Below are 14,580 nucleotides of genomic sequence, written 5' to 3'. Positions count from 1 at the left end.
CATTACAAACAGCTGTCAGCAACATGTCCCACTGAACAAGCATTAAAAATGGTTTAAGCGACAGAATAGAAGGGATAATACTGTCACTAAAAGTGTTTTGGACAGCACATTCCAGCAGGTGCCCCTCACTGACAGAGCTGTAAATACTTTTGTCCCACTCAAACAACTAAACGGCTATTTGTAACCCCTACAGCTATGAGGATGGGCTTACTACCCCTCACATTTAGATGGCTGACAGCAAGACGTTATTTTCCTACCACAGATGTGTTGGCCAGCAAGGATCTGAAGAAATGCCTACCACATACATTCTAGTTTTTCATTCCCTCTGGAACTTGTCGTGGACCATTTTGACGTTTCTTTGTAAGAATTCCTGACGCATTAGTATCTGCTGTCACACCCTCAGCTACCCTCAGAGAAATCACCCTTGAGATGGACGATCCAATGGTTTTGTGCCTCCACCCTGCTTCAAAAATTGTTCGTTTGCGGAACTACTGTCCTTCCATCTGACCTCCAAAGTTAAGCAGCAGCACAGAGGACATCATGATGATGCACGTCTTCCCACACAAAACACAGAGGTGGAAGCCGCTAATCTTCACTGCAAATCAATGTACTAATTCCTGTGAGAAAGGCTCCAAAACTGCAATACATAACCTCAGTGTTCCCTCAGTCCAAGTCACATTTTGAGGATGGCAGTATGTGAGGGATGGCAGATGCTGCCGCAAAGCATGAAACTGCTGCTGCTGCTGCTATCAGCTTGCTGACTTCGGACAATCAGGGCCCAGGAATCAACCCCAAATCTCTGATATCACAGAAGAGACAAAAAGCTAGGCAAACTGGTTCGAATATTTACTGTTCAGGGTTTACCCTGCAACATACAAAAACCAATTTTAGCCTTGCAGGACTTTCAAAGATAGTCATATGAAGATACTCAAGTTCCTGTTACCTAGTGTGAGAAATAACTGGTATCAGAACAAAATCCAGCCACTCTAAGAACGAAACATAGCAGAGGAAGGGATTGACCCAACTGCTGAGAAAGAAAGGTCAAAATATCTCTACACCCTGCATTGGCTTAGGCAGCCCACAGAAGACACCAAGGGAAGAAAGAAAGACAAAGGGCTCTTCACAGACTCCAGCAGCTCAGATATTTAGGGAGGAGGAGAGGCTGCAAAACCTTCTGAAATTGGTAAGATCTCCGCTGAAGCCTCCTCTCCGCGACTGGGTAAAGACAGCAGTTGAAAGATGTTCTCAGCTAGTTTCTGTCAGACCTGTAGGCAGGCAGGGGAGAGACAGCAAGCGTGCTTTGCTTGGTTACCGTATCTAGTTTGTTATAGAGAACAAGGTAATATCTGAACCCAAAATCAGATGGTCAGACGACATCCAATGTTTGTAGAAAGTGATCGCTATAGCTAAATTCGAAATACCGCTTCAAGTATTCTACTTTTCAGTTAAATCACCTGGGTAAGAAAAGGTACAATCTTCCTTTGCTATGACAAAAAGGGGCTTGTGTCCCACCCAAAACCAGCCTCAGACATGCTGACTAATTCAGAAAGGCAGAAGGCCGCCTGCTGTGCCTGTACACCTCTCCTCTGAACAGGATTCTAGTTTCTCTCTCTTGTTTATTATGCCTTTGTAAAAAGAGGAGATAAAGCGCTGCAAATACGCTCGATGACTTCCTCTGTCAGTTCAGGGTGGGGCTCCCCAAGAAGTATTTGGTGAGACACCAATCTCAAACCACAGATCTGGGCAGCTGGCCCTTTCTTTCCCTCAGTCTTCACTCTGTTTCCAAATAGCACTTCTCAAAGCATGGAAGAGAAACTTAGCAGTGTTCGAAAACTGGGTCCCGTGCACAGAAGGGGCTGTCATATTGCTAGTGAGACAGTATCAGAAACGTAGGTTTGCCACTACACTAGGGAACATGCAAAAGTACAGACAAAAAGTGCTAAGATTTTTCAAGGCCCAACTTTGAACCAATTTAAACTAAGAGAGATGGGTGTAAATTCTCAGAAAGTTCACTCTCTTTAGGAGCAAAATGGAAATTGTCACCCACGGGAACAGTTATCAGATCTTTGAGTGACTGTTGCTACAACATCGTCTCAAAGAACATTTACAGTAAATGCAGATAATGTATAACCCACTCTGTGCATCCACTAACTCTTTGTATTCAAAGGACATTACTGAAAACCTGAATTAGGAAAAAAAAAAAAAAAGATAAAAGAAAGTGCCATTACAATTATGATTATGCCACCTCCAAATTCAAGAGGAAATGGGAGCTAAGGAACTTCTAATGGACTCCTCTGATTCATCCATTCCCGGATCAGACTTTTTTTGTCCATTTCTTAGATGGATAACTGCCCCTTTGCAAGCATTGCTGACAGCTCTGCGAAGTGCTAAGACTGGGAGAGGTACAGGGAAAAAAAGAAGAAAAAGAAGAGGCTATTCCCAACTTAAAAGTAAGGATGAACACAAGAAGCCTGTGGGAAGGTGACGGAAAAAATCCTGTATTACATACAAGCTTTTACTCTTCTGAGTGATTATGCTTCTCTGACAAATAACCTGCAAAGTTAAATATCTTACTTTACCGCTGCAGGGATCAAGGACTAAACGCAGCCTATCAAATCCTGAGCGCTGCCTTTTCTTTCTGTAACTTCAGAAAGGACAGACAGCACATTTTTATTACTGGCACAAGGAACTTTCCTGTTAAAACCACTATTAATGACAGATTACATAAACACACAGAAAACAAACACACACAGCTATCTAAAATATAAACAAACCAGGCGCCGTTATTAGGCCTCTCACAACGAGGCGCTCAGCTTAAATGTATAGACTCCTTCTGCCTACCTGGGGCCAGCCTCAAGGCGCTGCAACTGTTCTTCAAGAGAGGAGATCAAAGTCAAAGAAACAGCAAATAATTCCCAGGAGACAAGTTACAGGTAAATGATAAAATTAAAAACTGTTGCAGATTTCTGTGCTACAGGCCACTATCAGAAATATAGCTGGAACTGCCCTCTAAAGCTTTCTTTGTTTTATGAAACTCACTTAGTGTTGAAGTTCTTACTCTCCGAACACAACATCAAGCACACCAAAAGTGTCATTACAGCCTCTAAATTTGAGATTCCAGTTTATATACAATAAATCAGGAAATAACAGGGTTTCAGAGATTAAATAGAGTATTTTAAAAGTTATTTTTATACCTTAAAAACTTTATGTTTGGACATTTTATTGAACAAGCGTAGGAGCAACAATATTTTCAGTCCACATGTTTGTCTTTAACCTCTTATCCTAAATGAAAGTGTAATCTCAGCTTGTTATGTGGAAAAAAGGATATGAAAGAGAAGCAGTCACTAATGGGCAGAAAAGCAGATACTAGATAGTTGGGAAGTATAAATGTAGTACTACAAACATTCTTTTAAGACAATAGAGGGACTCTTGCTTCCAAGACCCGCTATGTAAAGATGGGAGCACATTACCTAGCGCACACATGTAAAACAGAAAGTCCACTTTCAGGGGATTAAAGCAATTGATTTATCTGGAATTCAGATATAACAGACAGCAGTCTTGAAATGCGTACTGCATAGCCACATTGAGACACTTTTAAATGAGTAAAACTCCACCTAGGCGTAGTAGTTCATCTTATATCACAGACTTTATGTATAAAATAAAATATTCTTGAGACATAAAGAATTGCACCTAAAATTATCGACATAACTGTAGAACATTTCCTGCCTCAAAAAATGTTACTATTTATATAACTGTGCACGTTCTAACTGCTTACTCCCCTTTCCAGGACCTACATCAAAAGGTGCTCCCATTTCACAACTAACACAGAAAAACAATTAAAATAGCTGGTTCTTTTGTCATTTTGTTTTTCCTGACAACACTTCTGCATGGTCTGTTGTAGCCGTTGCCCGTAACAGGAATCAGGAGCTGACTTGTATCCACAAAAGACAGCTCTGCCTCAACTACTGCCCCACATATCAGATTAAGAAGTCTCAGGTTTAAATCTGTCAGCTTAATAAGAAAATATACACACGAAACAAAATATTAAATATAAATCTACATAGTAAAGTTTGCAGGTGCATAGTTTTCATCAAAAAAATGACTTAAGAAAATAAGAAAAGAATTGAGCTTTTAGCCACTCTTCACAAACGCAGCTGTGGATGGATGGCCAAATTTGGGAGCTGCAGCGCTGAAGTCTACAGACATGGTTTAACTTTAGCAACTCATATATGACAAGGTAACAAGCACAATTACAAGCATTTCCCTTACAGAAATCAGTACTTCAAAGACCACTGCCTTCTTGTGATGATAGCTGTGCTGGATGCAGAAGACCAGTTACAAGGTTTGCCTACACGACAATCAACATTGACAGGCCAAGACGTAACCCGTGTTCTGCGTCCTAAAACCACGCTCTAAGTGTCCCCAGTAAATGGCAACTCCTTCAGCATTAATTCTAAGTGACGTCTCGCGGCCCATAAAAGGGAACACTGCATTTTAATTTCATGACAAATACCAACTTTTCTCCACTAACCTTAAGGCTAGAAAAAAGGTAGCTAATGACAACAGAGGCCTAATGAGACTGTAGTTGTCATACTGGCTATTGAATTGCACCCACTCCTAATCACGTGACATGCCACAATTGAACTATGGCACGTTCCCCCGGCGTAGTCCAGAGATGAAGCATTCTCTCCTCAGGCGTATCTGAAACCCCGTATCCCAAGATTCAGAAATCTCATATTCCAAAATACACTAAAGCTACTAGGAGATTGCACGTCCAAGGAGTGCAAAACTGCATTGGAGTGTTGGCAATTCAAACCTACAGCACAAAAACACCTCAGCGCAGCCGCCTCTAAAACCCGTCAAATTACAGAAACATCACAAAGTCCCTCCTTTTGAGAGTCTATACTAACCACTATATTCTAACCACTCAGCATGAGGGGAGGATCTGTTTTCAGTCATTTTAAGTGATTTGCACTAGGCAGTGGTAGTTGCCATGACAAGCAACACTGAAAACATTAGAAATTGGTATTGGCCCTAACGACAGAGGGAGGAGTACTGTCAGATGAACTCCTGCACAGAGAGCAAGGCCTAGTTAAGAGGGTTTGTGGGATAAAAAGACTAAACTGCCAGCAGAAGTTGGAAAGCGTACAAGAACATGGGCTCACTACTGTATGCTGGAGAGGATGGCACTTTTTTTTTTTTTTTTGAGGGGGGGAGGGGGTAAATGTCTGCCTCCTACGTATATTCTGCATATACCGCATCCTAAAAAACCCAAACACACTGCCAGAGTAGCTGGATCTGGGCGCAGAAGCTGGCAAACATCAAATATACGCTGAGGTGAAAAGGAAGCTCCTAGAAATTCTGTCCCTGTACTGCAGCCAGCCTCCTTTCAGCCTTCAACTCAGGTAACGCCCTTGTCCAAGGCTACCTGTGTCCCCTTTCAGATATTCACAAAGCAGCGCTCTCGAGCAACACAAAGCACGCTCCCAGGCAGGATTGGCTCCTTCAGCTGCACTTGGGTGGATCTTTGGGTCACATCCTGAACAACAGCTTTCCTGCAGGACTGTGCCAAGAGACAACCTTGCCTGCTTGGCTATATTTCACGTCTGCAACTAGTAGCCAAGGATCACAATCCAGATTGATAAAACAACGGACACGTGAAGCTCTAAACCATGCAAAACAGAAAAAGCACAACATATTTTGCTAACCAGAATATTGCTACATTGGCTAAATGTCTTTCCCCTAAAAATTCCTGCCATTTCAGTTGAAGATATTTTCCACATGTCTTTCTACTGAGATGCGTATTAGCTACTGTGTTAAGCATTCCTTTCAAGGGCGGAAAAACTGGGTGTTTAATAGTCACAAGAAAAAAACCCCTAACAATAGCTCTAATCTTTAAATTTGACACTGTGAAAACTGGCATCTGACTGTTCTTTTACAGCATGCCAGAGTTCAAAGAGTCAAACAGACAGTCATTTTTATTTAGCTAGTATTTCTCATATTTATATTCTATTATTTAGCTAGCATATGAGGAGGGGAAGATGAAAATCACTTCTACACAGTAAAAAAAAAAAAAAAGTGCAAATAGCCCAAAACCTGAATAAATATGAATAAATTCTTGTTTCTAAAAGCAGACCACGTAGGTCAAAACATAGGTATGTCAGATGCAGTTGAAGAATCGCTTGCTCATCACCTCTTTTCTATGGGCAACTGAGGATTTTAATCTTCAACTAAGAAGTCCTACTCTGGTAAAAGGTTAAGCAGTGCGCAAACAGAAGAGCAAGAAGAATTAACGAAGCATGCAAGCCAGCTATTTGAATCCTCTATCACTGCTTAAAAACGCTTTGGTTCTTACTACAGTATGCTAACTTTATAGTGAAGCACAGACCTACTGTAGGTGGTTGACAGGCTGGAAAGGGTATTCAAGTGAGATTAAGTGTTCTTGGTAAAAAATGCTGAAACATTTGCCTTTCCTCTCCACAATGTAAACAAAATTCCACATGGGAACAAAATAATCAATTCCCAGCTCTGTTCTGAACAAACAAAGCAGAAGCAATATGATTCTCACTATCACTTAAATATGAGCATCAACCCCTTTACTAACATGTCCTCTCGCACTTCTCAGTTTTACAGTGTCCAGAAAACTGTTGGTAATGGAAGCCTGAAATACAACTCTCTGTTTAGGGCACCAAGCTGAATCTAAACATCACCTAAGACTTAAATGTTGCAGTTGAGGGAACCAAAGGTGTCAAAGTGAGTTTGCACGTTGTAAAGAAAAAACTTTTACTCCCTCCATACATGGTTCATACCTTTTTGCAGGACTGTTCAGCTACAAGATCACAGCACGGAAGTGTATTAAAGGCTAAATCTAAATGAACAAGTAGCATAGCATAATAGCAGCAAATTTGCAGAGACATACAGTTGATGCTGAGGAACTGACATTCACACTCCCCATATTTACGGAGAGGCGTTATCTCAGATCAGCTTAAGTCTGGTCCCACAGACTGAACATTTACTAGCCAAAGGCTAATATTTTTCCGTTTAGTTTCATCCCAATTTACTCCAACCCTTGCACTCTAAGATCAGCAGGCAGGGGTAATCAGGAGATTCATTTCAAAAGCAGAATTCCTGACCCAAGTTACAATGCTAATGTACATGCAAACTCAACTACTACCATTTTTTTTTAGGAGTGCCAAGGCTCTTCAGAAGGAACATAAAGGCTAGAAGCCAAACAGCATTTCACAAGGAGAGAGAACACCAGCTCATTCAATTCAGCACTTAATCATCCTCTGAGTTCTCTGATTTAAAGTCTTGTAAAAGAATGACATGGGGCTTATCTGTTTCCTGACTAAAGAACTCAGGAGGGAAAAATGGGGTCCAGTATAGCCATCTTAAGTAGCAGAAGGCAGAGGAGCAAGATTAAGTAACAAAATGCTTTCACAGACAGGATGTACAAGGAAGAGATATGAAAGAATATAGAGAAACCTGGACATTCCCACTGGCAAGTAAAAATATCTGTTCTGAAGTGCTGAAAGTAGAAGTAAAGCTGTCATGGTTTTGAGAAGCCTTCAAGAGGAACACGGCCCTTAGTCATCCTCTGTACTTTTCAGGTTAAAAATGGGACTTTTGCTTGAAGTAGCACAACTTATCACACAGCTGATCTTCTCGTTAAAAATGACCCAGCCAAATAATGTTTTAAACATATCTCTACGTGTGGTTATTTCCAATTGGCAGGTATTGGTAAATGATACCATGACTTGAAGGGAACTAGCTTTAAATCATGTTTAGAACAGATCTACCAGGATGTTCCTCCTCTCTGTTACAGTAAGGACCTTTCATGTGCTGCCAATATTTTTACACGGACATTTCACTGAGCAGTCTTCTTTAGTCTGTTGTAAAACTCACACATAAGAGAGACAAACGAAGCAAGGAATGGCACTAGTCTGCAAAGACTATTTATTTAGGCTATATTTTTAGCAATTGTAAGATTGACTAATTACTCTGGGTGCCTTTCTTGAATTACTTGAAAGGACCTCATTTTCAAAGGGCCTGTAAAACAGACCTCTCTCAGGAGTCACAAGTTTGGCCAGCCACACTTTGAAGAAAGCCAGTACTGAAAATAATCTAATATAGTATTCGTATGCATATCCCCCTAAAGAAGGAGACCACCAAGAAGTCAGGAACATTTTCTCCTGGGAACCATTAGCAAAAGCACCCATCCACTGGGACATGATACTTTCATCTAAAAGCAAGTAACTGTATTCTGTAGCAGCACCTGTATGAGTTCTCCAGGTAAAAACAGCAAGAGAGGCATCATTTACTACTTCTGGTCAGGCCAATCTTTCCTTTTTCATTGGGTAATAGAATTTAAAGTAGGGGGTCCGAGAAACATCTTGAGCATGTCACTACCTTCCAGTGAGCCACTTCAGCTTGCAGAGTGGTGCTGACAGGTTCTCTTCATTCAGAGTGAGAGCTGACAGCCTAACCATATGACTTTAGCAAAGTCTAAGTCACATCACTGTGCCATATTATAATGCGCACCCCAGAAATCGAAGGAGTGAGAAAAGCCTCATCTTTACCTTGTCTTCTAATGAGGTGTGTGAGTTGGGGGAGGGGGAAAGTTTTTCCAAAAAGAAAACATTTAGCTGGCCCACTGCCTTCTGCTAAAGCTGTCAAGGGAAACGGAATTGAATTGAAAAATAAAACACTTGTTCTTTGGTCTTGCCTTGATTTGTTACCTCTATGTCATCTGGTTCAGAGGTACCAAAGCATGGCAAAGCTATTTGTTGCAGATCTTTTCACAGGGGCTAGGAGAAACAAAAAAAAATCTTGAGCGCTAGTCTGGCCGTTAACATATTAAAACTTGTCATTAGGGTACATCCTATGCGTTCACCCAGACAAGTCCATTAAAGCTTTTCAGCTCTGCAGTTTTCGCCTCCCCTTGCAGCAAGGGGACTGCTTGATGCCCACAGGGCTCTTCCTAGCTATGTTTCAAGCTGCAAACATAAAGCACGGCCCTTGCTGGCCAACAACCTGTACGCACTGCCAGATTTGACCAGGTCTGTAGAATATATACATACAAAGTTACAACTGCCTCAGAGGTCTGGGGAGCTGACAAACAAGAACAGAAACTGCAGAGGCAGGAAGCCTGTTAAAAGAGCGATTACCAGCATGTGTCAAGCATATACTTCTAACATAGCACGTTCTCCAGAAGACTGTTCTCCACTGGGATCAAATACGACGACTGTTTTGGAGTGCAGCTAGGCTTGCAGCCATTACACTGTTCCTCAGTATCAGAGGAGGCCCCATACCTAGAGTACCGACACTTAAGGAGAAAGTTGAGTGAAATAGGGTGGGGCTCTTAAGATATGATATTTTTCATCCGGAAATGGGAGAATCAGATGTTTTAAACCATATGTGAAACCAGTCTCCACTCAAAAGTAGGCATAAAAACACTAAGAGAAAGAGTTTTAAGTGGTACTCACGCGGCATGATCCCTTGGCTCACCAGCTCCTCCCGTGTGCGTCGCTGCTGGAGCTTCAACTGCAGCACTGCACGACAGCAGAGAGAGGGAAGAGAAGGAAACCCATCAGTGTGAGAAGCAACGAATGACACATTTTCAAATGCATCTTGTTTTCTTCTTTGGATGCCAAGCCATTAGTGAGCAGCAGAACAAAAAGACCCTTCTCCCACCATACTCCTCTGCACTACTGCAATTGCAGAAGTGGCCTCAAGCAGTAAGGTTTCCGTATTCTGCTGCGGGCAACAAGGAGAGGAAGTTGCAAAGGGTCTTGGCAGGGTGATAAAAATCCGCAAAGCCAGGCCTGTTTCTCAATTCTTTCTAGAGCACTATGTTCTTTCCAAACCATTGATATTAAAAAACAAACAGAGAAAAATACAGGCTGACTGAACTCCAGTAAAAACAGTGTGACACCCAAACTCATCTGCAGGTGACTCCAAAAACTCTAACGGCCATGTGCAGATGAAAGTGTTATGACAAAATTACTGGTCATTAAGATTTCTCTAAACTACAAGACTGATATGCTTTCTCAATTCAGAAATTCTTTTACCTTCTGAAACAACTCATGAGTGTGAAATATCGTGGATATATCTAGAACTGTCCTTGTTCCATAGCAGAAGGAATCCTTATCACAGTAATTTTTCCTATTTATTTTAGTGAAATGGCACATAGGAATTATTTTTATGAAATGCAATTATTTAATTGTTTCTAATACAAATCTGCGGTATACTCTTAATTTCAACATTTAGGTTACAATGTCAGTTTTCATTTAAACTGTATAATCAAAATAGTATTCTGGAGATTGTTCTTAGGAACAATCCAGGAAAGCTTCCATACGAAAGGAACCTTTTAAAACTGAAGGAAAAAAAAATCATACATGCACACACAAATACTTATCAATTTAGGTCAACCTAAGTGAACATCAATAGATACTGAATCCTGTTATAATCAAAAATTGTGTTGGGTACTGAACACAAAATATTATAAAATTAATGGCATGGTCTTTTCCCTGTTTTAATTTTAGTTCCTCTGTCAAGCTGATGTCTGTTGTATAGTTCACGGAACAGAAGTCCGCACAAATGTAACAGAACCACGAGAGTGCAAAACTACAGTCTAACTATACGATCCTATTATAACCCTCATACTTCCTTTCTCAAGTGCTTTTTCTGTCCAATAAATTCCTTTCATACATTATATCCAAATTTATACTGTACTTTCCCTAAAGCAGGGATCAAAATACTGAAGGAAAAGATACCACTTGATCTACTTAAATACATCATCATGGTTTACCTATTTCTTCAGATCTCCTACTCGCAGTTTGCATTTGACTAAGATACCTCTTCCAGTAACGCATCTAGTCTTCACATGATGTTAACGAGAGATGAAAAACCCGTGTCTTCCTTGGTTATTTGCACCGTGGCTAATCACTTTCACTTAAACGCACACTCGAATTTTCACTTGGATTTGTCTAGCTTCAACTTCTCTTGGTTCTTGATATATTTTTCTAATAAAGGTTTACGACAGTCAGGACAGAGTTCCTACCTGTGGAGGTACTTCTACATACAGTGTGCAATCAGGTTACCTCTCTTCCTTTTCACAGGCTAAACTAGGATTTCTTAACCTATGCATCCTAGGGAGGAAATGACTTACTTTAGTAAAGGGGAGGGAAAGGGGCAGTTAGAGCGCTACACTAATTCTGTGCAGGATTAGACAAGCGCCAGAGATAGGAGGAGGGAATGCACAGGGGAAGGAACAGGCCCTTCATTTGGCTGTGAAACTGCAAACAGAAGTGGCAGTCCCAGACTCTTCCTCCCACCAGCTGTGCAATCTCACTCTCACTTTTGTGCTGGCATGAGCGTTAATATGATCCCACAGTTGGCCTGTTCACAGAGCTCTTTATTTGTTGGATTAGTTTTGAGGTGGGTCAAAACCTGAACCAGGTGATGGCACAACTACACGAGCACTGATGCCAACAGAACGGATGGGACCATTGCAGATCATCTGAATCAACTTCAATCGCCATGGAAACACACCTTAGGAGCCTAGTTAGAAGTACACTGAGTTGATCTAACAGCTTTGCTGCTACACAGAGTCAATCCCTCCCTCCCTCCCTCCCCACATCAGTTCTCATGTTCATCTGACTGGTGACTGGACTCAGTAACTTGACAGAAGACACAGTCAACCTAAAAAGTGAAAAGCTTTCTGTCAGGTGAGTGAGTTGAACAGGACTACTGTGTAGTCAGGTTTTTGCCACAGCCAACATAAGGTGGGGGTGAGAATTCTCCCTTCCAGCAGCAGCATGCCACTAAGTAATTTCAGCTGTATCAGCTAACTGCACATTAAATCTCTCGCTATGTAGCATTTTTCCACTCTTGAGTCATTTGGGGGGCTTGTTTCCATGCCCTAAATTAGCAAGTCTCACTAAAAGTAGACAAACTAGGCCCAGACCTATAGCATCAGTCTCCCCAATTTTACATGCAAATACTCTCGCTATTACTCATTTCTGCCCACTTACGCATCTAGCAATGTATTTATTAGCCCTTTTTGCCACAGCACTGCCATGTTTACTTGCTAGGACTACTTACCTTTCCAATTATTTCCTGCTATACCTACTATTTACCTCGCTAGGGCTATTTACTTTTGTCCTTCCAGGGTCACTGATTTTCAGAGAAAAACTCCGCCATGCAGGTATGACCTGCGTTTCTTGCTCCTTTGGTGTGCAACTCTGCGCTCAGCTGCATTCACACACATTTTGCACAATTGGTCTCAGCTTGCCTAAACGATCTAAACAATTTTTTACTGTCATTACAATTATCTCTGCCTCCACTAATCTTTGTTCCACCCATAACTTTACTAGCAATCATCCTACATCTGTTTCCAAACCCACTGGGCTGATCCCCACGAGAAACATTTCACTTTCTTTGATTACAGTCAGTTCTTAATCTGTTTTAGTACACCATTGAATTCAGAGGTATTTTTAAAGTCAAATATAGTGCACTAGCAAGTTAAAGACCTTATAAAAGTTTGTTTTACCAGACAACACCTCCAGCAACCCAATTTCTAGTATCAAAACAAAAAAATTGCATTTGAGCAGACCTATTCTTCAAAAATTGAAAAGCTGAACAGCAGGGTTATGCTTCTGTTCTTACACCATCTAAATTCTTTATCAAATTTTCCATAGTTTCTTCCTCGACCTGATATCAGATTAGCTCCTCTTCACCTCACTCACTTTTTCACTAGTGATGCAAAATGTCACTTTTCTCTTTCACTCTTCTGAGGTCTCCCTGCTATTCCCAGATCTATTAGCAATCAGACTCAGCAACACAGCCAGAGATTTCATCAAATGGCTTAAAATTCTCCTCCTGACTTCAGCTTCCCTTATTAATTTTCTAAATATAACTTATTTATATATATCAGCTACCATCTATTACCCCTGTTCTCTACTCATTAAATGTATCTTTTATTTTCAATCACTATGTCCCTTCCATGGCAAGAAATTACCAACTGTCAAGAGGACTAAATGGGGGAATAGGAAAAGGTCAGTTTCAGGATATTTTTAATTGGCACTAAGTAATTCTTGGGATTTATGAACTTATATGTGTAGATATCAAGTGCAAGTTATTACCAGCACATAATGCACTTTTTCCCCAATACAGCCTATTACAGGGACAGGGAGGAGGGCAAGAAGTTCAGTTCACTCCTGAATTCACTTTGGCTTAAATAAGCACTTGGGAGTTCCAAACGCCATTTCATATATTTAGGAGATCACCTGTTTACGTGTGCAAGTGTGTGAATCCTATATATAGATTAACAGATGTCCCAAGAGCCAATCCAAGGCTGTTGTACATGGAGCTCAGCCAAAGGTCTAGAATGACGAGAGAAATTCAAAGTTACTCAAAGACTTGCGTATAGTTCTTTCAATCACAAAGCAACATTTTTCAGTTTCCTTTACCAGTGTACTTAAATTTTAAATTAATTTTCAATTTAGGAAAAAGATAGGTCATATAAAAGACAGTATATGTTTGCCGGCTAGAAAATAAGCTTTATACTAGGACTCTCTTATTTGCCTCTTTATTCAACTCGTGCCACAATCTATGAAGCGTTTTGTAAGCTTTGAAGGCTTGCCTGATTTTCCTACCACAAAATTGGAATAATTGATTTATTTCACAAGTAGAAAAATTCTGAAATTTAATTAAAGTCTGGACAAGCTTTTTAGATCTCTAATGAACTATTTCACGAGTTACTAAAACATTCCAGAGGAATCTGGAAGAAGGCATAGCGGACTGCTGGCAGCACTTTAGAGAGTACGGGTAGAGAAGCACTTGCATGGGTGTGTGCTAACAGACAAATAGCATTGCAATACTGCTACTTATCAGCAGAGTTGTACTGGTAGTGAAACACAGCAAGACTTATTATTTTTTGTTCATCTCACCATAGAACTGCTATAATAAGTGAACCCGCAGACACATTCGAAGAGCAGAGCTTACTGTCCGCCTACTCACGGCTGGTGGGAACTCGGAGCGGTACCTGCTTAACAAACTGAGGCTGCACCCAGATGGGCACTTTCAGGACACTCTACTTGTTACAACTCCAGCCGTAGTACAGGGGCGTATCAGCAGTAAGCAGTAGCAAAAGCAAATGGTTACGGTGAGCTAAGTTGTTTTTTTGCAGATGGTTATCTAAACCTACTACAGTGTGTCTCCCCTTACACACACACATACCCTTCCACTTCTAAACCACATGTCATGCTTAACGGTATGACTACAACTACTACAGAAAGTATACTGCAACCTCTGCGTCTCAAAAACAAAAAAAAAATGCTAAGAGAAAAAAATGCTCACATCTTGGGAAATATGTCACACAACGTGACAGGTTTACAACAACAACAATTCTGCATATCCTGTTTCCTGAGAACCAGCAAAGAGAAATACATAGTTCTGTTCTGCACTGCAGTCTGTGGTGAGGCCTAACTATATATGTTAAATATAGACTTAAGCCCAAAGCAACTTTCACATTTTTACAAAACCTTTTCTTCTTAGGTATCCCAAAAGACACAAGAA

At 40.8% G+C, this 14,580-nt stretch overlaps 1 protein-coding gene across 8 annotated transcripts in view; it reads right to left on the bottom strand.

Annotated features, from left to right (window-relative positions):
- Nucleotides 1-14,580, bottom strand: part of MRTFA (myocardin related transcription factor A) — a 122,260-nt gene that overhangs the window by 19,643 nt on the left and 88,037 nt on the right. For 6 of the 8 annotated variants that reach the window (XM_068941308.1, XM_068941288.1, XM_068941316.1 and 3 more), the window contains one exon: nucleotides 9,486-9,551. In XM_068941308.1, coding sequence (XP_068797409.1) covers nucleotides 9,486-9,492 — 7 coding nt within the window. In that variant the 5' untranslated portion in view covers nucleotides 9,493-9,551. Of the gene's footprint in view, nucleotides 1-9,485; nucleotides 9,758-14,580 lie in introns of those variants that run through there. The other 2 variants (XM_009665345.2, XM_068941324.1) reach the window with 1 other exon arrangement.

The sequence above is a fragment of the Struthio camelus genome, chromosome 1 (assembly GCF_040807025.1).
Source record: "Struthio camelus isolate bStrCam1 chromosome 1, bStrCam1.hap1, whole genome shotgun sequence".
Lineage (NCBI taxonomy): Eukaryota > Metazoa > Chordata > Aves > Struthioniformes > Struthionidae > Struthio > Struthio camelus.
Note: the sequence above shows the minus strand (reverse complement) of the source record. Positions and strands in the feature narration are given on the sequence as shown.